General features: G+C 41.8%; 2 protein-coding genes across 7 annotated transcripts; one reads left to right on the top strand and one right to left on the bottom strand.

Annotated features, from left to right (window-relative positions):
* Positions 1-1,051: 1,051 nt before the first annotated feature.
* On the top strand, positions 1,052-3,849 carry ppp1r3c2b (protein phosphatase 1 regulatory subunit 3C2, duplicate b). Of its 5 annotated transcripts, none has more exons than XM_047380547.1 (3): positions 1,052-2,472; positions 2,612-2,676; positions 2,794-3,849. In XM_047380547.1, exon 3 carries the CDS (start codon positions 2,880-2,882, stop codon positions 3,726-3,728), a length of 849 nt encoding a protein of 282 aa, XP_047236503.1. In that variant the 5' UTR covers positions 1,052-2,472; positions 2,612-2,676; positions 2,794-2,879; the 3' UTR covers positions 3,729-3,849. The 5 variants fall into 5 exon arrangements, with proteins under 5 accessions (XP_047236503.1, XP_047236502.1, XP_047236501.1 ...); XM_047380546.1 differs by having other exon boundaries at positions 1,057-2,472; positions 2,612-2,630; positions 2,870-3,849; XM_047380545.1 differs by having other exon boundaries at positions 1,058-2,522; positions 2,612-2,630; positions 2,870-3,849.
* A 5,429-nt stretch (positions 3,850-9,278) lies between these two features.
* LOC124877298 (phytanoyl-CoA hydroxylase-interacting protein) lies at positions 9,279-22,840 on the bottom strand. Of its 2 annotated transcripts, XM_047380396.1 has the most exons (6): positions 22,684-22,840; positions 22,297-22,422; positions 12,853-13,029; positions 10,803-10,977; positions 10,127-10,244; positions 9,279-10,042 (listed from the first exon to the last, which is right to left on the bottom strand). In XM_047380396.1, the coding sequence occupies exons 3-6, from the start codon at positions 13,027-13,029 to the stop codon at positions 9,496-9,498; spliced, it is 1,017 nt and encodes a 338-aa protein (XP_047236352.1). In that variant the 5' UTR covers positions 22,297-22,422; positions 22,684-22,840; the 3' UTR covers positions 9,279-9,495. The 2 variants fall into 2 exon arrangements, with proteins under 2 accessions (XP_047236352.1, XP_047236351.1); XM_047380395.1 differs by lacking the exons at positions 22,297-22,422; positions 22,684-22,840 and adding an exon at positions 16,629-16,850.
* Positions 22,841-25,764: the final 2,924 nt, after the last annotated feature.

Below are 25,764 nucleotides of genomic sequence, written 5' to 3'. Positions count from 1 at the left end.
ACTGCTTGTTTTGATTAAAGCATATATCAAGTGTTGGAGTGGCCCAGTCAAAGTTCAGCCCCTAAATCCAATACAGAATCTTTAGGAAAAACAAATTTTTAATAAATTCCAAATTTTTACAAAGCTAATTAAAACCTTTATAGTTCTCAATCAACTGCCCGGTTTAAAGAGTGTTTTCTTATTGGAACTAAAACAGGGTTGTGTAGTCAAATATTTTTGGGGTCATGTCAAATGCTGAAAGTTGCATCAATTCTGGCTGCCAAGTACATCTCTGTTACTCTACGTGTAGGACGTGCATCATAAAAGTGTTGCTTGCTGAGACTTGTTGGTAATTTGGCCTTCCTCAGTGTCACACATGCTTTGTGGGACAAGCCAGGTGCCAACTAGGAGAGGGTTGACTGGAAGCTCTGGCCTCCATGGGGATTGGTGTCGACTGACAGGTCTGAGAATAGAGCCCAGCATGACTGGGATAGTTTCCACAAAGCAGAATAAAACCACATTGAGCAGAGCTTAATAAGCACCATAGACACTGGAAAGTTCAGGCCTAAAGAGATAACGCAGAGATCAGCTTCATCAAATTTTGTCACAGTTTGTTTTGCCATAAAAGCAGAATACAAAACATGAAATATTTCAACTTTTTTGTTTGGTTTAAAGCATCCTTATTGGATGCTTTAAACAAAAGTTGACAGTTTCACTATTAAAAACTGAATTTCCTGGCAATTATTTCATTTACATTTTTTAAGGCTAAATGTGCAAAATGTAAGCAAAATGTAATGCCTCAAAGCCTAATACAAGAAAAAACTGTCAGAAAGTTCAGATTTGTAAAGATGAACTCGGTTTATTAGAAACATAACGGTTTTTTGAAACATTTTCAGTTTTGCAAATGATACTTCTTTCCATTCATTTGATTTTTTTTTCAGAAAGAGTATGTTTGTGAATTATGTTTAGCCACAACTGATAAAAAAAAAAAATCAGGTTTTAGCAGAAAACTTTAAGAGGCAGAGTTCACACAAATACTTGAATCAAAAATGACATTATAGGCTTAAATGATTCATAACTATTAGACCAGTAGTTAACAGTAGTTAACTAGTCCAATTGTCATGTCCTTTAAAATAACAAATGCATTACATACATTTTTAAATTGAAAATAATTTTAAAATTGTTTTTTCAGCTCCACCTTATTGTGGATTTGCGGTACTGGACACGTGACGTCACCCAAGCCCGAATGAGAGACACCAAGCTGTCCTCCAGTAGGCCCACAACCTGCAGGGGGAACCATGACGGACCAGTGCAAAGAGGATTGTGCAGTGGTCAAAGGCAGAGACCTCAACGACCCGATGCTTAAACTGGCTCTAGGGACGTGGAATGTCACCTCGCTGGGGGGGAATGAGTCTGAGCTTGTTTGGGAGGTTGAGAGATATCGGCTAGAAATAGTCGGGCTCACCTCCACGCACAGCTTGGGCTCTGGAACGCAGCTCCTTGTCTTGTGATGGGTGAGAGGGTTCCTGCACCTTCGCGTCAGAGAAAGGTCTCTGACTGTTGTTTCGGCTTAAGGGCCAAGCGGCGGTGCGGAGTACCCATCCCCCTTCTTGGCATCCCTGTCGGGGGTGCTGGACGGTGCTCCTCTCAGGGACTCCGTCATTCTGTTGGGGGACTTCAACGCCCATGTAGGAAACAACAGCGACACCTGGAGGGGTTTGATTGGGAGGAATGGCCTCCGCAATTTGAACCTGGGTAGTGTTTTATTACTGGATCTGTGCTAATCACAGATTGTCCATAACAAACAACATGTTCAAGCATGAGGGTGTTCATCAGTGCACTTGGCACCAGGACTCCCTAGGCCGGAGGTTGGTGGTTGAATTTTTTTAGTCAGGTCTTCAGACCTTCGATCGCATGAGGGGCTGAGCTGTCCACCGATCACCACCTGGTGAAATGCAGGCCTCCATCACCTAGTGGCTTGTGGGACTCCTTAGATAGCTGACGTGTACCATGAGGACAAGCATGCCACAGCCCGCAAAACTCCTGAGAAGAGTTCGGTATGGAGAAAGAGAGGGAAGCAGTGCTTCACCAACACTGTTTACAATGGAGGTGGGGAGCGGCTGACCCTCGACGGGGGATATTATAGCGTTGTGGAAGCAGCAGTTCAAGGGTCTCCTCAATCCTGCTCTGGTGGAAGCAGAGACTGGGGACCCAGAGTTGGACTTGTTTGGTGACTTCAGCCTGGGTGTCCTGTTTTAGCAGCAAAACAGAGACCAACACACCATATGGAGGGTGATAATAATGATACTCCGGACCTGTGTAAATATTACAACAAAAACCTCTTGGTTGGTCCTGATTGGCCAGGATACTGAACTGGGCGTAGTCTTCTCTGCTGTCTTGTGTGAGCTGGTAAAAATAGGACTCGTCCCCTGACCGTCCTACAGACAGAGGGATAACTTAGGCTGTATTCCAGCCTCCTGATCATAGGCGCCAGTAAGTGGGGGCACATTTTAACTTTTGTTTGAGCTGTGGTTATGTTGCAGGTATCTTCTTTTCTTTTTGTATGAAGAGTTCAAACAAAAATGTAAATGCACATCTGCAGTAATAGTGACATATTTATGCTTTTTCTTAGACACAGGTCAACCCTTGAGGTAAACATCACCGTCACGCTGCCAGCATGGAAATGTCCTGTCCGCTGTAAGTGTGCTGTTCTTCTGCTGCTGTTGGCTCTTTTCTCTTGCTCTGCTGCTTCAAAGTGAAATATAATGATCGCATTATCTCTGATCTTATGGTGTGCTCATTCATGGCTCTTAGGAAGAAACTCCAAATCACACTTTTAATCACACCTCTAGGCCAACTTTATTAAACTTCCCTGTTTATTTCTTGCAAGTGTGCTGTCAATGGCTGGCCTGGGCTCCATGGCCCACTCAGCCGGACTTGTGGAGATTGCAGTGCGGCTGTGCTTGAACCAGCGTGCACAGTTGTGTCCTCATGTGTGGGTTCCCATCCTGAAGCCTCAGCGGCCATGCATCCGCCCCCCAGCAACAGATCAGCTGCCCGTCGACGTCACGGGCCATCTGAGCCACCTCTTCTCGCCTTTCTTAAGTGATCTGGATGATGATGATGACGATGTTTTGATCCCGATCAAGAAAAAGCATGTGGTATTTGCAGACTCGCTGGGTTTCTCCCTGACGGCTGTGCGTGTGTTTTCCCAAGAGGAGGATCAGCGTGACCTCGGCCCACTGCCCTCTCTGCAGGGTTTAGGGAGCATGACGGGGGACGGATACAGCTGCACTGTCAGCACCTGCTGCCCGGGGACACGGCTCAAGCTGGGCTTCCTGCAGCCCTCGCTGGACTTCCAGGCCTTCCGAGCTAAGCTGGCCGAGAGCATGGTCACCCTGGAGAACTGCAGCGTAAGCGAACAGGCCCTGCAAGGCAGCGCACGAGTCAGAAACCTCAGCTTCCAGAAGAATGTGCGCGTGCGCATCACCTTTGACTCCTGGCACAGCTACAGGGACGTCCCCTGCAGGTACCAGCAGAAGCGCTTCGGAGGACCCCAGACCGATATCTTTGAATTCGACATAGCCATCCCTAAAGTGCTGGATGCCAAGAGAAAGATAGAGTTCTGTTTAATGTATCTGCCTGCAGGGCACAGTGAGATATTCTGGGACAATAACAACGGAGAGAATTACAGCATTTTAGTTTGTGTGAGCTCACATCTCTGCCACGGGAAGAGCGAAAGGGCATGATTTACTCTTTTTATCAAATATCCATCTGATAATGTACTTTTTTAGCTCTAAAGTTAATCTTTTGTGTTATTTTTACCATATGGAATTCTTTGTTTAAATAAATCTCCTCTTCCATTTCTCACATGCTGTTGACTTTCTCTCCACGTTCTTCTGTCCCATCTCACATTTTGGCCTCTGGTCTCATGAATTACTGTTGTGTAACAGTGGAGGGATCCCTTTCACTGCAGGCATTACTAGTATTCGCACAAAGGTCAAAGATTACTGGGCCGCCACACACAGACGCCTCAAGCTAATCTTAAATTAGCTCTGTTTTCAGGCTGTCAGGAATTTTGTAACTTCCACTTTACTTCTGAGCCACAACCCAGTCCTAACTCTTATATTATGTCATGTGGGAGTTTTAATTTGGAGTCAGTGTCAAAAGTGTCAGAAATGTTTAGACATTTGGATATTTTAAGAATGTTTTGGAAGCCCTGGCAGCAATGTTGCCAAAAAGGAATCTCTAGAAATCATGTAAAAATTATTTCGGTATGTGTTCTTTCCTGTTTCTGATAAATGGTAACATTCGTTGCCCAACAACTTGGGCAATGAATGAGAAAAACAGCAAAATCATAAAGACACTTGAAGAAAGTGTCAGCAAGTACAGATGTTGGTGCCGCTAGTAAATTTGTGTAAAAGCCTCAAAATAAATAATAAATAAATATTTAGAGAAATCCAACCATTAATTTGTGCATATTTATTCAGTAGAGGAGAAAAATTTCACATTAAGAAATTATTGTTTTTAACCAAATCAATGATGCCTTAAAAGTGAATGTAATTGAGAACATTATTAATTATTTTCTATGTACTTTAAATTCTCTAGCGTTTCTAGGAACTTACACTGTTATTAGTAATTGCTGTCTTTTTATCAGCCTGTGGTATGAATATAATGTGCCACAGAGGTACATTATACACTCCTCAAAAAAATAAAGGGAACACTCAAATAACACATCCTAGATCTGAATGAATGAAATATTCTCATTGAATACTTTGTTCTGTAGAAAGTTGAATGTGCTGACAACAAAATCACACAAAAATCATCAATGGAAATCAAATTTATTAACCAATGGAGGCCTGGATTTGGAGTCACACACAAAATTAAAGAGGAAAAACACACTACAGGCTGATCCAACTTTAATGTAATGTCCTTAAAACAAGTCAAAATGAGGCTCAGTATTGTGTGTGGCCTCCACGTGTCTGTATGACCTCCCTACAACGCCTGGGCATGCTCCTGATGAGACGATGGATGGTCTCCTGAGGGATCTCCTCCCAGACCTGGACTAAAACATCCACCAACTCCTGGACAGTCTGTGGTGCAACGGGACGTTGGTGGATGGAGCGAGACATGATGTCCCAGATGTGCTCAATCGGATTCAGGTCTGAGGAACGGGCGGGCCGGTCTATAGCTTCAATGTCTTCATCTTGCAGGAACTGCTGACACACTCCAGCCACATGAAGTCTAGCATTGTCCTGCATTAGGAGGAACCCAGGGCCAACCGCACCAGCATATGGTCTCACAAGGGGTCTGAGAATCTCATCTCGGTACCTAATGGCAGTCAGGCTACCTCTGGCGAGCACATGGAGGGTGGTGCGGCCCTCCAAAGAAATGCCACTCCACACCATTACTGACCCACTGTCAAACCGGTCATGCTGAAGGATGTTGCAGGCAGCAGATCGCTCTCCACGGTGTCTCCAGACTCTGTCACGTCTGTCACATGTGCTCAGTGGGAACCTGCTTTCATCTGTGAAGAGCACAGGGCGCCAGTGGCGAATTTGTCATTCCTGATGTTCTCTGGCAAATGCCAAGCATCCTGCACGGTGTTGGGCTGTGAGCACAACCCCCATTTGTGGATGTCGGGCCCTCATACCATCCTCATGGAGTCAGTTTCTAACCATTTGTGCAGACACATGCACATTTGTGGCCTGCTGGAGGTCATTTTGCAGGGCTCTGGCAGTGCTCCTCCTGTTCCTCCTTGCACAAAGGTGGAGGTAGCGGTCCTGCTGCTGGGTTGTTGCCCTCCTACGGCCTCCTTCACGTCTCCTGGTGTACTGGCCGGTCTCCTGGTAGCACCTCTAGGCTCTGGACACTACGCTGACAGACACAGCAAACCTTCTTGCCACAGCTCACATTGATGTGCCATCCTGGATGAGCTGCACTACCTGATCCACTTGTGTAGGTTGTAGAGTCCGTCTCATGCTACCATGAGTGTGAAAGCACCACCAACATTCAATAGTGACCAAAACATCAGCCAGAAAGCATAGGTACTGAGAAGTGGTCTGTGGTCCCCACCTGCAGAACCACTCCTTTATTGAGTGTGTCTTGCTAATCACCAAAGATTTCCCCCTGTTGTCTATTCCATTTGTACAACAGGATGTGAAATTGATTGTCAATCAGTGTTGCTTCCTAAGTGGACAGTTTGATTTCACAGAAGTTTGATTTACTTGGAGTTATATTGTGTTAAGTGTTCCCTTTATTTTTTTGAGCAGTGTATTTTTTGGCCACTGGCAACAAGGCAGGAGGAGGATTCATTTTTATCTTGCCTCTAAACACAGTGAGGGGGATGTTAAAGGAAGTTAAAAAAAATGCCCAAAAAGATATAAACAATATATGCAAAACAAATTGTGCTCATTTGGCCTTGATTTGATGACCTGTTCTGGAAATAGGTGGCAAAACCCTCCTCCATAATCCATTTCTGACGATATCAGGATATGCAACGTCTGTGTGCTGGTGAGTGCTGAGTCGGTGCAGTGAAAAGAAGAGAGAGGGTTACACACAATGACTAAAGGAAAGACAGATGAAAGAAATTCTGTTTAGTTGGGATAACCAAGCCTGAATGAGCTTGGTTAAAATTTGATTACATTGTTTTTTTTATAGTATTTTTCTTTAATCTCCCAGCAAGATAGTTTTTCTAATTGGTTACAGCTCAGTTCAGAAGTCCAAGTCAAAGGATCATCTAGATACTCTGAGGTAAGCGCCAGGAGAGAGACCGCCAGCCGGTCTCAGGGTGACATTCCCGACCGTACAGCTGTGTGTCGAGGTATTCCCCATTGGCGGCTTCAGAGAGACGAGAGTATGGAATCTGCACATTCTGAGGTCCAAACTCCATTCTCAAAGAGAGGTGACAGCAGTCTGAAATCGGACCAAACAAGGTCCTTCTTAGCAGCAGTTCAGGGTGATCAGAGGTGGTGGACCAAAGGTGGCTCACTTAGAGATCATTCCTCTATTTATTTAGAAAATTTTAATTATTTGCCAAAGATCTTGACTTCACCTAACAGAGAGAAAGACAATTTGATAAAGTTAAATTGTTAATCAACAAAGATAATCTAAATGCTCATTCTCAATTACCCTTAAGATTTCATATTTGTGTTTATATCTTGTTTCTTATCTAAATTAATAGTTGCATTATTTTAATATGATTAATAATAACTTAATTAGTGATTCTTTTAGTCCCTGGATCCAATTTAATCATTCAGTTTCCAATTGAAATGTTAAGAATAATTTGTAAGAATAACTATAATTCTGTAATACTTTCCTCTCATTCCTTTCCTAAAGTGTGCAACTTAGGTTCCCGGACCAAGAGAATTTACTCTTTAGAAATACAGATTTTTGATCATTCGTGACTAAGAAAAATGTATTTTATTAAGACTGTTATGAATTTTTAATCTATAAATATAACTGCGTAGTCAATCCGTTGCTACAGAGAATGCCCCGTTTATAAGGCTAATCACCACTCTACAGGTCCTTCTCAAAATATTAGCATATTGTGATAAAGTTCATTATTTTCCATAATGTCATGATGAAAATTTAACGTTCATATATTTTAGATTCATTGAACACTAACTGAAATATTTCAGGTCTTTTATTGTCTTAATACGGATGATTTTGGCATACAGCTCATGAAAACCCAAAATTCCTATCTCACAAAATTAGCATATCATTAAAAGGGTCTCTAAACGAGCTATGAACCTAATCATCTGAATCAACGAGTTAACTCTAAACACCTGCAAAAGATTCCTGAGGCCTTTAAAACTCCCATCCTGGTTCATCACTCAAAACCCCAATCATGGGTAAGACTGCCGACCTGACTGCTGTCCAGAAGGCCACTATTGACACCCTCAAGCAAGACGGTAAGACACAGAAAGAAATTTCTGAACAAATAGGCTGTTCCCAGAGTGCTGTATCAAGGCACCTCAGTGGGAAGTCTGTGGGAAGGAAAAAGTGTGGCAGAAAACGCTGCACAACGAGAAGAGGTGACCGGACCCTGAGGAAGATTGTGGAGAAGGGCCGATTCCAGACCTTGGGGGACCTGCGGAAGCAGTGGACTGAGTCTGGAGTAGAAACATCCAGAGCCACCGTGCACAGGCGTGTGCAGGAAATGGGTTACAGGTGCCGCATTCCCCAGGTCAAGCCACTTTTGAACCAGAAACAGCGGCAGAAGCGCCTGACCTGGGCTACAGAGAAGCAGCACTGGACTGTTGCTCAGTGGTCCAAAGTACTTTTGTCGGATGAAAGCAAATTCTGCATGTCATTCGGAAATCAAGGTGCTAGAGTCTGGAGGAAGACTGGGGAGAAGGAAATGTAAGAATGCCAGAAGTCCAGTGTCAAGTACCCACAGTCAGTGATGGTCTGGGGTGCCGTGTCAGCTGCTGGTGTTGGTCCACTGTGTTTTATCAAGGGCAGGGTCAATGCAGCTAGCTATCAGGAGATTTTGGAGCACTTCATGCTTCCATCTGCTGAAAAGCTTTATGGAGATAAAGATTTCATTTTTCAGCACGACCTGGCACCTGCTCACAGTGCCAAAACCACTGGTAAATGGTTTACTGACCATGGTATCACTGTGCTCAATTGGCCTGCCAACTCTCCTGACCTGAACCCCATAGAGAATCTGTGGGATATTGTGAAGAGAACATTGAGAGACTCAAGACCCAACACTCTGGATGAGCTAAAGGCCGCTATCGAAGCATCCTGGGCCTCCATAAGACTTCAGCAGTGCCACAGGCTGATTGCCTCCATGCCACGCCACATTGAAGCAGTCATTTCTGCCAAAGGATTCCCGACCAAGTATTGAGTGCAAAACTGTACATGATTATTTGAAGGTTGACGTTTTTTGTATTAAAAACACTTTTCTTTTATTAGTCGGATGAAATATGCTAATTTTGTGAGATAGGAATTTTGGGTTTTCATGAGCTGTATGCCAAAATCATCCGTATTAAGACAATAAAAGACCTGAAATATTTCAGTTAGTGTGCAATGAATCTAAAATATATAAATGTTAAATTTTCATCCTGACATTATGGAAAATAATGAACTTTATCACAATATACTAATATTTTGAGAAGGACCAGTACTGGCAGAGAGAGAATGCCAAGAATTCATGGAAAGAATTGTGCAATATGTTTTTTTTTTTGTCTGAAACTAGAATTTGAACTTGAAAGACAGTAACCTAAAGTTCATGGAGCAAATGACAAAACAGAAACATAATCAGGGTGGGGGAATACATAAAGACACCTAAAGAGAATGTATAGAGATCTGTATTACACATTATCCAAGGAGGCAAAAAAATACACTCTTCTACTTTGGGTAGGATGGGAGGTGGGAAGCACCTTCAACATATTCCATGAGATGTTTTTTTCCACCATGCTCTGACTAGCCCATAATTAGCTCTGTTGTTTTGTCCAGTTATGGGTCTTTTTGCAATGCAGACTCAAAATCAACTTATCAGGCCATCCTTCAGCGCCCCACGCTGATATTGCACACTTTGCAGCTTGGATCTTTCTTGGCATTGGCTGTGGTCAGACTCATGAGCTGGTGGTGCCCACTGATCTGCTCCACGCTTCCCTGATCTAAATTAACTGGCTCTGTGAAAAGCACCTCCATGATCACATCACTGGCATGGCAATACACAGGCTCCTCTCCCTGCCTCTGGGAGGCAGTGCAGGTCAAAAAGGGGTTGGAGGCCAAGTCCAGCCTTGGGAGACGCGTGCGACAGAAGTTGTCTCCCTCTGTGCCAACAGGTGCAAGCACCAGCACCACGTAGTGATATGCTGTGTACATGCAGTAAAAGTCTGCAAAGTACAAGCTGATGTTTGGGTTCAGCAGGTGTCCAGCAGGAATTTGGAATCTGAGAGGGCCATACGGAGAGTCTCTGGGAGGAAGCCCCGTGTCGAACTCTGTGTTGCAGCTGAAGAAGACTCCATGGAGTTTGCCATTGATTGGAGAGCCATGACTCCCGCTGCTGTCTTTTAGGGCTGGACGCATCAGTCCCCCACATTCCCTCCTAATTCAAGATATAGAGAGATAATGAGGATTTATTTTGATTGATGTAAGCAATCAGATCAAATAGAAGGATAACAGCTCCAACCTGACATAGTCAAAGTATTCTGGATGCTGGTTGCGATAAAACACAGAGAATCTCAGCAGTCGTCCTGCAGAATCATTGGCCTTGTCAAGAAGCTGCTGAAGGTGTTCCATGGCGTAGTCTGCAAAAATGTAAAGAGAAAAATCATGTCTGCTATGCCGATGCTGCAAATATATAGATTTCCCCCGAAAGTATTCACACCTCTTGAATGTTTTCAAATTTTTTCAGGTTATAACCACAAACATCTATATAATTTAATCCGATTTTATGCATTAGACCGACACAAGTTGCAAAGGAAAATGAATGATGCATAGTTTTCAGGGAATCTCTGGTAAGGTTTGGCGAATTGATGTTTACAGGTGCTCTCAATCCATTTGGCAGAGCCAGACCTGTTTTAAAAAAAATACTGTGCAAGAATGTCAGTTTCTAGATGTGGAAAGCTTGTAGACAAAAACTAAAAGTCTACAAAACAAAAGGCTTTCAGAATTGCATTGTAAAAAATTTTAAAAAGCCTTTATATTGGTCTTTCCAAAACAATTCTAATAAAATACACTGTTTGTGGTTGTAATGTGACAACGTTTTTAAAAAAAGGTCAGAGGGTATGAATACTTTTTCCCTTATCTTTCTTTGTTCCAGACTTCTAAAACGTGCTTATTTCTTGGTATGAGACAAGTTTTACCTCCAGTGCAGAACTCCACCACTGGGCTCCACTCTGACACCAGGTAGTCACCGTCTGGCTGCCGGACAGCTGTTTGAACAGCAACACAGTACTCTGTCCGCGGGCTGAGGAACCAATGTCCTCTCACCGCCATGGGGAGAGAGACAGCCTTGGCCACTAGCTTGGTTGGGACATCCTGAAGATCACCAGAGAGGAGACGTCAGGTGCAAAATACAAGGTCACAGGTTAATGGGTGATTAAATGTTTTCAAAGGAAGTGAATTATAGTTGGAATTGGTAAATCAATCATTTTTCTGCATAAACATTCCCTTGTTAGAATTATGTTTCATCTCAAGCCATAGCTGCTGCAACTAGGATACATATTATCAAATCAGCAGCTTTGTTTTGGCCAGGGCCTCTAAGCAGTACAGCTAATTACTGGCTCAGCGGCCCACATATCCATGGAAACATCTCTTGTTTGTGCCACTTCAACGATAGATGTCAGAGAGGGAACATAACCTCGTTCTTGAAACATCCCTCTCATTCCCATCCCTGCTTTGATTGCTCACTTTTTCAGTTGGTGAATGCAGGTTGGAGCAATAAGACATAATCACTGTCAGGGTTTTACAGCTGCAAGAAAGGGAGACTGGGATTGTTTTTATCTCATTCAGGTTTTATGCGCACATGGATCTTATTTGATTCTTTTGTGTTGGCATTAAATGAAACTGATAGCAGAAACACAAGAAGAGTAAAGAACAGTGTCAGTGGTGGTTTGTTGAAAGGTCTCCGCTTCTGTAGCTCTACTCCTCCCTCAGCTCTTTTTTGTGTTGGCACAAATAAAATGATTATATTCATCTCAGGCTGTGTTTTAAAAAATCTCTCTGCAGTATACAACAGTTTAGCTCAGCTAAGTATTTTAAGTAAGTATTTTATACATATATTGAACTAGAGATGATCAATTGCAGTCCAGCTCTCAAACACAACACCAGAGTAGCCCTTTAATTTAGCCCCAAATTGTAAACTGCGAATTAGATTCCAACTTATCCAAGCATCATTAACCACTTGGCCAATAGCCCTATATTTTCTACAGTGCTTATACTGTGCACCATACATAAGAAGTTCACTCCCCATTGACTGAATCTGTTAGAAAACTTGCATCAGATGCAACCACAGATAAATTTTCCTTTGATTGCATGTGTTGTCCCCAACACCATGCCGCCCCCAACACCATGCCGCCCTGGGCAGTGAGGCATATCTCCCATATCGAAAAACAACGCTGAACATAAACAGGATAATAAAGCCAAGAGGGAGTGAAAGGTTGCCTAAAAAAAGAGAATTATCTCGTAGGTTTACACCAAAAGAGTTAACACATGCATGGGGCTTGATGTTGACCAAAACCCCCTTCTTTTCAAGTTAGCTTGTTAGCATGCTAACAATTGTTAATTACATAGAGCCCAAAGTGTAGCCAGTGTTAACAAGAATTATGACTGCCTGGAGGTTCGCTTAAATTAAACACTTCTGTGTTTATTTGTAAAATATATGAAAGAAATGTGCTATGCAGGGTGCAGACAGGTGTGCAGATCTACAGACTGCAGATGGTTATGAGCTGTTAGCTTAATTAAAAACATATTTCATTAACAGCTTGGTATTAATATTCTGACACATAAACAGTTATTTTTATTTCTAATTTATGAATTAATTTAAATTTTCTTGCTTCATGTGAACCTATAAAGTGCATTGGATGTAATTAGGTTTAAACGTGCTTGCTGCTGCAGCTGAATTTGTCAGCTTTAGTTCCCTTTAAAAGGAAACAATGCACAACTGAGTCACAAGCCTGCAGCTGTTAACTGGAAACATTTTGCTTTTTTGCCTGTATTGGAAGTGACTGGAAGGGCACGGCCACTTTGTGTTAATTTTCAAATCTCACCAAATGCAGAATACCAAGAAGTAATCAAACCCATGTGCTAAACAGACTGATTTTAGCCGGTTTGAATGTGGACACGGTGTTAATGGAGAATAGAATGAGCAGCTGCCCTGCAGGTAGTGGATGACATAACGTAGCGGTTTCAGACCCTGTGTTTGAAGCGGTTTGGATGCTTGTTCTCTTTGCGGCTCAGGTCGATGAAGAAATGCGTTGCTCTTGCCGTGTCCTCTGGAGGCATATTCCACATGATGCGGAAAGAGTCACAGGTCACCTCACAGATCTGGATGTTGCAAGGAGTGGCAAGAGGGGCATCCATTTCTGTCATCTGCCATTAGATTAGGAGATAAAAATGCAGTTAGGCTGATCCAAACTCAGACTGTGATAGCAATGCCTTGATCTGTGCAGAATCTGCTTAAACAGTGTCACTAAAGTCAGCTCTGAGCAGCTGAGGAAAGCATCTCGGATGAACACATTTCAGACAAAATTTAATTAGACTCTCATTTAGGGATTTGTGTGGGAGCTTTTTATTCACAGTGAACGTTTTTCCACTCCACCTCCCATTTCTTGCCCTTAACTGACATTTCCAGTTATTACACAACTCACTACGCTCCCAGCAGAGTGAGTAGCCTCTATTTTGCCTGTGCATTTCATAATCCACCTACAGCAGTCTCCAGGCAACCACACATCAGCAGCCTCCCTCAGTTTCTCCTGTGATTCTCAAGGAAGGAGTCACAAACAAGCCCCTGTTCTGCACGTGTCAGCAGGAGCTAAAACTGCAAGAAACTTATTAAACATTTCTACCTCACTGCTGCACAAAATGGCTGAGCAAGTGAAGGAAAAGAATCATCTTTATTGACCTTTATTTATCTTTATTCTTAATTTAGCATCATAAACTAAAAATATATAAACTTTAGATGAAAAAAATAAGGATAACAGAGCAGTATGTACATGTATGTGTGTGTATAGCCATTGTTTTATATAAAGAAAAAAGAAAGGCAGGTTTGAGTAGTGAAAATATGCTCGTTTTGTGTTCATTACAGAGACAGTCTGGGGAAAGAAACTGATGTCAGCTTGTCTTTTCCTGACTCTTCACATGTGCAGGTCGTGGATGGAGGGAAGGTCAGCCCAGATGATCCTCTCTGCAGACCTGATTGTTTGTTTCAGTCTGGACCTTTGCTTTGAGAATAAGCCAAACCACACAGCGACGGATATATACAGGACAGACTGCTTCATATTGGCAAAACAGCAGCAAGTGATGTATGATCATATCTTTCTCGCTGCCTGTTTGATTCAGGTGGCTGCACACATCCCAGAGCACTGAACTTGGCTCAGTCTGCTGGTCAGCCTGTGTTTGTTTCATTAGCTGCTGCCTTCTCGCCTCTTAACTGATGGGAAGACTCTTCAGTGGATGCACTTCAGCTGAGTTTTCCCCAGAGGCATTCACTCTTCTGTAGTTTTCCAGTAACACTCAGCCATCTGGAATTTTGCAATCTTCTTTTACAATAAAGCTGGCTACAGTGCCTTGAAGTATGTATTTTATAATGTGATAAACAAAGGTACAGCAGAAAAAATGTAAAATGGAGAATGCTATTAAGTTAACAAAATCAGTGCAATTGGTATTTGCATCCCCTGAATCAATGCTCTACTTTGTAGATCCATCTTTTGCTGCAATTATAGCTGCACGTCATTTTGGGTATATTTTTCTATCAGCTTCTGAAGTTAAAATGTTGCCAATGCCCATTCTCTGCAAAATAGCTCAAGCTTCATCCACTGATTCGAATCCTTTCATTGCAGCTCTGGCTGAATGTTTAGGGTCTATGTTCTGCTGGAAGGTAAATCTAAGACCCAGTCTTTTCTAGCATCTGAAGGTTTTATTTTCATCCAGGGTTGCCCTGTGTATGACTCTGTCCATTTTTCCATCGATTCTGAAAAGCTTCTATGTCTTTGCTGAAGCTGAACATCCCCACAGCATGTTGCTGCCACCACCGTTTTCACTAAGAAGATGGTGAGTTTGGAGTTATGTGCAGTATAAGAATGCAGACACACTTAGCGGTTTACATACAGGTAAAGAAGTTCAGTTTTGTTCTCGTCTGACCAGGGCACCTTCTTCCACATGTTGGCTGTGTCCCTTATATTGTGACAAACTGACTTATTATGACTATGGCAGTTTTCATACTACTCTTCCATAAATGCTAGATTTATGGAGAACATAGCTGCAGCTGCTCCAGAGTTACCAAGGGTCTCTTGGTCGCTTCTCTGATTTATCCTCTCATTTCTAGGTCAGTCACTTTAGGTGGAGGGCCATGTTATAGTAGGTTCGCAGGTGTGCCATCCTCTACATTTTTGGTGGTTTGAACAGTGTTCTGTGAAATCTTTAAAGCTTGGGATGATGTTTTATAACCTAACAATGCTTTAAACGTATCCGTCTGCTGTGTTCCTCGGTCTTCATGATGCTTTTATTTACACATATTGTCTAACAAAGTTCTGAAACCATCACAGAACAGCTGGATTTATGGTGAGATCAAACTTCTGGACTGTATTATTTACTAATTATGTGACTTCTGAAGGCAATTAGTTGCACTGGATTTTATTTAGGGACATCAGATTCAAGGCTGCTGAATACAAATGAATGGCACACTTTCCTGCTTCACAATTATGCACAACTTTGAGTTGGTCTGTTACATAAAATCCCAGTAAAATGTACCGAAAGGCGTTAATCATGTTTAAATTCCAGCATCTCCACAACACAAAAGTGCTCTCTTATTAAACGCACACGCACAAAGAACATATGCTAATTCAAAGATGTTGCTAAAAATAACATGCAGCTTTTGCTGTCTGCACGATGCGATAAAAGCGTGTAGTGGAGTCATGTTTTTGACCGCTGGGTTTGATAAGGTGCTCTGCAGTCAGGATGATGGACATGCTGCAGATGCTCATAAAGCCTTTGAACTGTGAAATTTGTGAGGTAACTCGTTCACAGGCAAACCTTGCAGAAAGGAGGGATGCATCACGTGTGTCTCCATGCGTCTGCTTTCCAGCTGCTTGCTCTCCTTTCTAACCATGGAGCCTTTTCAGTGACAGAAACTGGGACAGGGAGAGAGATTCTCACAGGACCGGTCATCAAAGCTCTACGCTTCTCCTCGTACGCTACTTTTGGATCAAAACGTGTGAGCACAGTTCAGACATAGGTCTTAATATCATTCACACGCTTCCACTGCATGGCCTCATTTGAAAATCAGTGTTTCGTGAAGAAATCTGAGCCCATTATCTCTACTTTAATAGACAGCTGCTCCAAACACAACAGCTGGCTCTGACTGATAATCACAATGGGTTTTCACATCACGAATCATCATTTATCCACAAATGCATACATTGGATTGCTCATCCCTGACTAAAACACACAGCACAGCAATCATGCACATTAAAATATGAACAAATAAGGTATATTTTTGTGCCAAACGTAATGTTTTGTTGCATTTCCTAGTCAAACTAAATCAGTTTTTTTATTGAACCAAATGGAGCATCACTCAGTTTGAAATCCTGTCCTTTAAATAGAGTGAAGCTGTAAAATAATATCTCATGTGACAAAAAATATAAAGCGTGGTTCCTCTGCACAATTTAAATTAAATATGTGAATGATGATAGTCTTATTACAATAAGTAATCAGTGCAGGCACATAAAACCCCTTCCTTGTCCTGTAACCGCATTAACGATTACACAAAGTGCACATGCATCAGTATGTTGCTAAAATAAAATGCTATTAGCTATTTCCATCTAGTTACATGTCAAATATTCCTTTACAGACACACAGAAAAGAAGTCGAAAAACCAAGTTATTAGTTACTTGAACAGAGCAACGCTGCAGATATAATTTCTGGGCATTTAAAATGACCAATAAGCAGAATAGTTTAAGAGCATGCCTTACTCGTATGAGGTTCGAATTTATGATGGGAGATGTTTCCAACGTAAGAGTGCCGTCTCCTTTTTTTGCTTTCTACTTTCCTCCACTGAAGCTGCTGCTGACGTCTCCCCAAGGAAAACTGATTAGGAGGTGAAACAATCGCACACACAGGCTCCTTTCTCCTTCTGCTCCCGACTGTTTCTCTCCTAGTGTCACACAAACAGCCTAACCCCCACCACCACCTCCCTTCCATTCCTCCATCCCCTCCTCCCTATCTCATTTCTCCTGTGATCTCTGCATGGTGTTTACTTTGACTCCTGTGCAGTTGTACAGACACCGTATGCAACCCCCCCCCCCCACCAAAAAAAATGGTGAAAACTGAAACATGGCCACAGCAGAGGGCATGCAGTGTCAACCTCGTCAGCATCACGGTTTCACCGGCCAACAACACACAGCACGTCACTCGGGAGTAAATCTGTCCTGAGGTGCAGAATCTGCACACACACTCACTCCAATGTAATCTGCACACTTAGCTTCATCACTAAATGTCAACTCTCAAATATGGTGACATTATGGGCACTGGAAGTGTAAATGAGAGATAAGTCATGTTTTACATGCTCTGTTAGCAAATTCAGAAGAGGTTAAGCTCTGATTTCCATCGAAACGATGTTCCGGTGGATTACAGAGAGCGCCATCAAGACCTAAAAAATATACATGTGCCAACTGTTGTGCCATATGGACTAACTCCACAGGGCTTCTACCCCCACATCCTATCCGGGGGCGAGGGATGCCACTGTATAAGTCCCAAGTAAGCAGATTTTCACTGGCATCATTTTTCAGGGAAATCAAAATTATTATGTTTGCTTCATTTGCATTAAAGAAATCTTTTTTAGATTAATATGATAATCTGCTGTTGAAACAATAGATACAAACATAGCATAAAGACAATATAACAATATAGGCCAGACTCTCAGTGAGGTAGCAGTCCTCTGTAGAGGACACATCATATTCATAATTTAAAAAAATGACCATGATACATTTCCTTTATTTCACACACTATGAGCAGTATTGAAAAGCTTCATTTAGTATCAGGCAAGCAGAGATAACTGATAGCCTCACAGTGTAATTACGCTGCAGTCATCCATCATTAGTCACAGCATGACAATGCTGTCCCAGTAACCCTCCGTGCTACAAAAGCAAGTGGATTATTTCCTTCATATGGAATCATTTGGAATCATTTCTTTTCATTGACATTTTCTTGAAGCCTATTGAAGTTTATGTAACAAAAATAGTTATTTATAGTGATCCATGTGAGATGGTGCTTACTGTGCTGATTTTGCTTTGTTTGTGCCATTTAGTTTTCCCTAATTATTGCTGGTATGTATATATTTTAGCAGGGGCAGCTGCAGAAGGTTTTGTAAGGTCGGACCTCGTGTTGGCCACTAGTCTCAGGGTGGGTGAGCAGATTATCTGAGGTTTGTTGCTTATGCTGAACATGAAATTTAGGATTTGTTTTAAACAACCTAATAATCTGTTGGTTCATGTTTAAAGATCATGTGATTCTATATGTTAGTAAATAATTTTTTAACCCCTTAATATATTAAGGGGATTTCAAATGGTAGTGAAATATCCTTTTTTTTTTTTGGCTAAAACAAAAATTTCTGACAGTTTGAATACTAGTTAAACAGTTGGACACACCCTTGTCACTCGATGGCTTTTCCTTATTTCTATTACTTTCTGCATTGCAATTACATACTGAAAACATCAAAACTATGAAGCAAAATTATATAGAATTATAATATATATAGAATTATAGTATATTGCAACAATTGTGAAATATATATATAGTATTTTCATGAATACTACACGATTTAAAGGGAATAATAAAAAGACAAAAATGATTCATTTCATTCATTTCGAACGTTTTCACTGCTCTGAGCATGCGCAATGATTATTCCCACAGAGCGAAAATTTTAATTCATTTGAACATTTGATTCTCTGTGAAGACTGCTGTACACTGCAGCAGTGTTGATCACAGAATGGACCCGTTTGCAGTCTATCGTCACCTGCATTTTTTTCTGGAAAAGGGAACCTTTTCAAATCATGTTTTTGTTTTTATTCCAGGAAGAAAATAAAGCGGAAGTCTCCACAAGAGGGAGACGTACCTCTTATGGAGACATCAGAGGGCGCATTGACAGCGTAAATGCGTTACAGTTCAATCAGTGTCTAATTTAAAACATTTTCTACTCAAATATATTTTTCGAACAACTTGAGAAGCGAACCCGCCAGATTATTGTACCGTTTACCAAACCGCAGAATAGAGATGGTGTAATCTTTGGTGGATGTTCTTATATTTTCTTAAGCTGTTTCTCTTCAGACAGCATTGCTAATGCTTGAAACAAATCTGTATTATTTATTTGAATGCATAAGGGCTCAGGGACAATGTGAAAGGAAAAAAAACATTATTTTTATTTTGTAAAAGGCAAGGTGAACCCTGCACTTTTCTGCAAGTAACTCAGTCGTGTGACACAGACGCCACCTTATGGTCAAACCAGTGGGGAGAAAAAATCTTGTTCAGCCACTGCTCTAGTCGTTCTGGAGGTGTAGCCATCTGTTTTAATAGATGTCCTGGAAAGGTTTTCACCTCCAAAGTTGATTGGCACAGTCACTGGATGACAGCTGTGGTAAATGTCGAAGGATATTAAGCAAACAGTAAACCATCAGGACCCCCTTCAGTTTGCTTATCGCTGTGGAGTTGGAGTTGAAGATGCCATCATACACCTGCTTCAACAAACCCACTGTCATCTGGACAAAACCAGCAGCACTGTGAGGATCATGTTCTTTGATTTCTCCAGTGCATTTAATACAATCCAACCTGATTTGCTTTGTCAGAAACTCCAGAAGACTCAGGTGGAGGCCTCAACAATCTCCTGGATCAAAGACTACCTGACAAACAGACCACAGTTTGTGAGACTGAAGGGTTGTGAGTCTAACCAGGTAGTCAGCAGCACAGGAGCACCACAGGGGACTGTACTCTCACCATTTCTTTTCACTCTGGACACCTCAGACTTCCAGTATAAGACAGACTTCTGTCATCTGCAGAAATACTGCGATGATTCTGCAGTCGTGGGGTGGATCAGAGATGGACAAGAAGCTGAGTACAGGAAGGTGGTGGACCGCTTTGTGGCATGGTGTAGAAACAATCATCTCATGTTGAACGTGACTAAAACAAAGGAGATGATTGTAGATTTTAAGAGAAACAGGAATAAGTCAAAAACTATTTCTATCATGGGAGAAGAAGTGGAGGTGGTGGAGGAGTATAAATACCTCGGTGTTCACCTGGACAACAGACTAGAGTGGAGATGCAACTGTGAAGCATATCTTCTATAAGTCTGTTGTGGAAAGTGTGATCTCTTCTACCATCATCTGCTGGGGAAGCAGCATCAGAGCCAGGGACTTAAAAAAGCTCAACAAGCTGATAAAGAAGGCTGGCTCTGTTCTGGGGACTCCTCTGGAACCTCTGGAGATCATTGTGGAAAGACAGATTCTTCATAAAATGAAGAACATTATGGAGAACCCTGAGCATTCTCTTCATGAGACTGTCCTACAACAACATAGTGTCTTCAGTCAGAGGCTTCTTCAGATCTGCTGTAAGACGGAGTGCTACAGGAGATCCTTCCTGCCCACAGCCATCAACATCTACAACGGCTCTTTGAGGAAACCTTCATAATATGAGCTATAACAACATTTAATTTCCCTGTGGGATTAATAAAGTATTTTTGAATTAAAATGAATATTTTGTCATACCGTGCAATGTTAATGGGTTTGCGAACACTAATCAAAATAACTTGTTAAAGTGATGTTATTTCTGAATAAAAGGTCATTTTGGTAGGTGGTTATAACCTGACCACAGATGACTGGCTAGTCAGATGTCCCTCTAGATGCCCTAATCAAAGCTTGAATCTTACTTTATTTCAATGTATAGATTCCAATGATCTTGCAGATATATGGAGAGGCAACATTCCTGGTGCTCATCAGTTCACATGGCTCAAGTCCAACAGTAGCATCAAATCTAGAATTATGGTAAGTATGGTATGGTATGGGCAATTTATGGTGTTGTGGGCTTCTGGGCCCAGATATATAAGAAGCCTTTCATGATTAACCCCGGTCATCCATACATTTTCAACAAGGAGGGGCCTGAGAATATGCTTCCCCAGGAGAGAAAAATGAAAAATAGCCCTTTAAATGATAGATTCTGATACATTTTGAGGATGTAAATGGACAACATTCAGACAGGATATGGACAAAGCCAATGTGAGTCTATACAGAAGATTCTTTGGGCAGAGCCCCAGGCTTTAGGGTCCTCTGAGCTGTTTGATCCGTGGGCCCGGTAGACAAGTTCATCAATCCATCCCTGCTTTTAACTAGTCACTTCACTACCTGTCTATTGCTCTTAGTGTTCACAACAACAGCTACTAAAGCTGTAAAATCTCCAGAAGTAATTCACTTTCTATTGGCAAGGGCAACAAAAGTGACTAAAATGATGGTAAAACCTTTATTTGAAGGGGATGACATAAGGGTGTCATGAACCTGTCGAAACATGACATGAATCATGAATATGTATCATGAACATTAATGACAATTTCAATGGTCATGACTGTTGTCATTGTCATTTGGCTTTTGTAATGTCTGCATTCCAAACAGTCCAAGCCTTTACATTTTCATCATAAAATCGGACCAGTACATTTAAAACTTCTATCCACACCATTGTCCGTGGCTTCATCGATGATGAGTGAAAACATGTCACTGTTTAGCTTTTCTGATAGAGTTCTTTAAAACTCTGGTGAGGTACCATGTGTGATTACTTTTGCCCCTTTTCCACTGGCTTGATTTGCAAGTGTTTCCATTACAGTTTTTTCCGTACTGGTACCTAGTTTTTTGGTCCCTGCTCCTGAGCAAAAATAATGAAATGTCAATCTTCCTAAAATTGTGCAGCCTTAAAAGCAGATGTTCTGTGAAGGACTCGTAGTCTTGTTGTAGAGCATTAGTAAACGAACAGCATGAACAATTCCCCAGTCCATCACAGGGCAACACAGAGACACACAGGGCAGACAGCCATGCCCACACACACGTTTACCTAAGAGCGATTAAGAGAGACCAATTAATCTAGCAGTCATTTTTTTGTATGAAAATTCATAAAATTCATGAAAAAAAAGTATGACACAACTGCATACCTACCAAGTGAATAGTCTAAGTACTGTACTTTTTGAGTTGGAGCAGATTAAAGATGCTTCAGGTAATGAAAAATTAGGTGGAATTGCCCTTCAACTGTTTCCCGAATTGGAAGCTGCAATGTCATAATTACAAGATCTTTTCTCGTAATTACTGGATAAGATGTCATCATTATGACATCTATTCTCCTCATTATGAGAAAAGATGTCTGGTTTTTATTTGGTGAATGCAATGAGCTTCAGTAGATAGAGGAAAAAGACACAAAAAACTGAAAACACTCATACAGAACATGAAAGCAGGTTATAAAATCAAGCAATAACAAACAACAAAGTTTTTAGCTGCTTTATTAAAGACTGGTTTGCTTGCTTGGTAAGTAACAGCTTTATTTATTTATGTGATCAAGATAAAATCAAAGCAGGTTTATTTTTAAAACATGTCAACCGTGAGGATTTCCACTTACTGCATCCTGATTCTCTCTGCTTCTCGCTGAAAGTGTACAACTTTCTGCCTGTCTTACCCGTCATCCTCATGTCTTACCGGCCAGACAAGACGTAGTAGCCTGGTGGTCACAAGACTCTTCTTCCGGCTAAATTCATTAAAAAATAACGAAACACAAGAGCTTACCGTGAATATAGCAGCTTTTCCATTATAGTTTGTTTACATGATGACGAATAGCTGAAATTCTTTTCTTTTTTTTTCAAATGACAGTATCTATCCTTGTTTTGCTAACATTTGTTTTAGCACTCACAAACAAACTCTATTCAGTTTAGCATATCTGTCATTGTCTATTAACCAACAGTGTTCATTTTTAAGAAAATAAGATAAGAAACAGCTCTTTAAATTGTACCATGGGCAGTTTGTCTTGGCGTCATGCGGTTGCTATGGTGGCCATGTTTAAGAGAAAATAAACAAGTACCGTCAACACATATGCGGATGCGCAAACAGAATTACTTCCGGGAGGGCAGATTCTATTAGATTTTTTGGGGTGCGATCTTTTTGTATTTCAATGTAATTGTATAAATAGTACATAGTTTAAAGGGAATAACAAAAATACAGACTAAAATGGTTCAATCGCTTTTTGATAGACGTTTCGACTGCTCTGAGCGTGCGCAATGATTACGTCACACAGAGCGGGAATTTAAATTCGTTTGAATATTTCATGGAAAAGGGAACGTTTGTTTTTTTAAAGGATGTGGAATTTTTTTTAATTACAGATTCATATACAGTACAATAAGGCACATTTCACCGCAAAACAAAGTGCAGTCCTGATACGATGACCTGAGCAAAAAAGAACCAATTCCGTTTTAAAATATAAAAACAATTATATATTGTATAAATAGTGAAAATAAAATCCTTACCATTACAAAAGGACAAAAATGTTTTAAATTAAATCATTAATATATTGGTATAATGGTATAATGATAGGGCTTATATGTTGTGACCACGACTAAACACTTTCTTAAATAAGACTAATGCACTTAAAAAATGTTGAAAAGGGGGCTGAATTTTAAGAAACGGCACATATTATTAAAAAAATTAGCCAGAAGGATTAAATTGTCATTACTATACTTTGATGCTTCACCCCTGTTAGAAGACTGTTGTGGAATTTTCTTATCAAAGTGGGTAGAAGTTGACTCTTAACAAGAGAAAATCCGGACTTTGTCTTCATAAGTTTTATTCAAAGGCATTCAGCGTTTGAATGACTCTGTCACTGAGGTTAGTCAGTTAAGCAGAGCCCCGATCAACATTTACACACAGTATTTATACCAGAACATGACAGTGTTATCTCAACTTCAGAGAGTCTGTGTTTTATGACCCCAGACCCTTCTCGGGTTCAGAGGTGACAAAGTTATCTAGGAACCCATCTGTCCTTCCCGAGACATCATCCTAACTGTGGGTTTTAACCATTAAACTTCTGATAATGGCTTTTACAGCTTCCTCCCCTAACACAGATGCTCAGAGGAGTGAGGTAACCCAAAGGTCATACACTTTAGAATGCTTACTGCAAGAATTTCCATCACAAAGACCAACTTTTATCATATCAAAATTTAAGTGGAATAGATTTCTTAAACAAGATCAAGTTTTGACATTGCAATGAAAAAGGTGTTCTGCCCCTCAGTATCACTTGACAGAATCACCACTACATGGCAACATCCTTCTCACATCCCCCTCCACAGACAAATGTAATCCCTGGAGTTATTGTCTGCCCATTATCCAAGCAAAACACAATATGTCAGATGTGCTTAGGTTGATGTGTAAGTGTATTCTCGTTCGTTCGTTCGTCGTCTTCCGCTTATCCAGGACCGGGTCGCGGGGGCAGCAGACTCAGCAGAGACGCCCAGACGTCCCTCTCTCCAGACACCTCCTCCAGCTCCTCCAGGGGGAGCCCAAGGCGTTCCCAGGCCAGCCGAGAGACATAGTCCCTCCAGCGTGTCCTGGGCAGTCCCCTGGGCCTCCTCCCGGTGGGACGTGCCTGGAACACCTCCCGAGGAAGGCGTCCAGGAGGCATCCGGTATAGATGCCCGAGCCACCTCAACTGGCTCCTCTCGATGTGGAGGAGCAGCGGCTCTACTCCGAGCTCCTCCCGGATGGCCGAGCTCCTCACCCTATCTCTAAGGGAGTGCCCGGCCACCCTACGGAGGAAGCTCATTTCAGCCGCTTGTATCCGTGATCTCGTTCTTTCGGTCATGACCCAAAGTTCATGGCCATAGGTGAGGGTAGGAACGTAGACCGACCAGTAAATTGAGAGCTTTGCTTTTCGGCTCAGCTCTCTCTTCACCACAATGGACCGGCACAGCGCCCCCATTACTGTGGCAGCCGCACCGATCCGTCTGTCGATCTCCCGCTCCATTCTTCCCTCACTCGTGAACAAGACCCCGAGATACTTAAACTCCTCCACTTGAGGCAGGAATCCCCTCCAACCTGAAGAGGACAAGCCACCCTTTTCCGGTCGAGTACCATGGCCTCGGACTTGGAGGAGCTGATCCTCATCCCAGCCGCTTCACACTCGGCTGCGAACCGCCACAGCGCATGCTGTAGGTCTTGGCTAGAGGGGGCCAGCAGGACCACGTCATCCGCAAAAAGAAGAGACGAAATCCACTGGTCCCCAAACCAGACCCCCTCCGGCCCTTGGCTGCGTCTGGAAATCCTGTCCATAAAAGTTATCTATTCTTTGAATAGATAATCAGATTTTTTCTTAAATTAAGGAAAACTAAGTCAATCCTGTAAGTGCTTCTCAAAGCAACCGTTAAAATGTACCTAGATTTGGCATCCTGTGGATGTTTAGGACTTAAGTCTTTAAGGTTCTAGGTGTTTGTACAGATTAACCTGTTGTTTGGGATTGGTCCAGTTTATCCATAAAGTCTTGTCTGATTCTAAATATGCCGGTAGGAATCTACAAGAACTACACTGAAAGTTAAGACTCCCAGACCCAGATGTTATGTAATTACACAAAAACTTAAAACAGGAACTACAGCAGACTTAACAGACTTCTGTTTGATGACAAGTTGAACTTAGACTTACACAAAGACTATGGATCACTTGCTGAACAAACAGCAGCATCAAGTAAGAGTCATCTAAATTCATAAATGACTCAAACGAGTCCACCAACAAAATCTGCAGATTTTTATCTCCTAATGAGCCTGACAAACATGACTTGAAAAGAAAATTTTAAACTCTGAAGTCTGAACAGCGGTAGCTCGTGCAGATGTTCCCCCACTTCAAATTGGATTGGAGGTAAATTAAAGTTTGCAGCTGAATGTGTGTTGCTCATTCTGGGAACACCCACCGAGCATGGACCACAAGTTTATGAAGCCAAGGGAAGACGCTTAATATGTCAATAAGGACATAGAGAATACATGCTGCAGGGTTTGAATAGTGGCAGTGGGAAACAGCGGAAAACCTTTTGGGAGCTGGTGCCAAAATCTCT

The sequence above is a fragment of the Girardinichthys multiradiatus genome, chromosome 12, assembly GCF_021462225.1.
Source record: "Girardinichthys multiradiatus isolate DD_20200921_A chromosome 12, DD_fGirMul_XY1, whole genome shotgun sequence".
NCBI lineage: Eukaryota > Metazoa > Chordata > Actinopteri > Cyprinodontiformes > Goodeidae > Girardinichthys > Girardinichthys multiradiatus.
The sequence above is the reverse complement of the archived record's forward strand: the minus strand, read 5'-3'. Positions and strand labels throughout refer to the sequence as shown.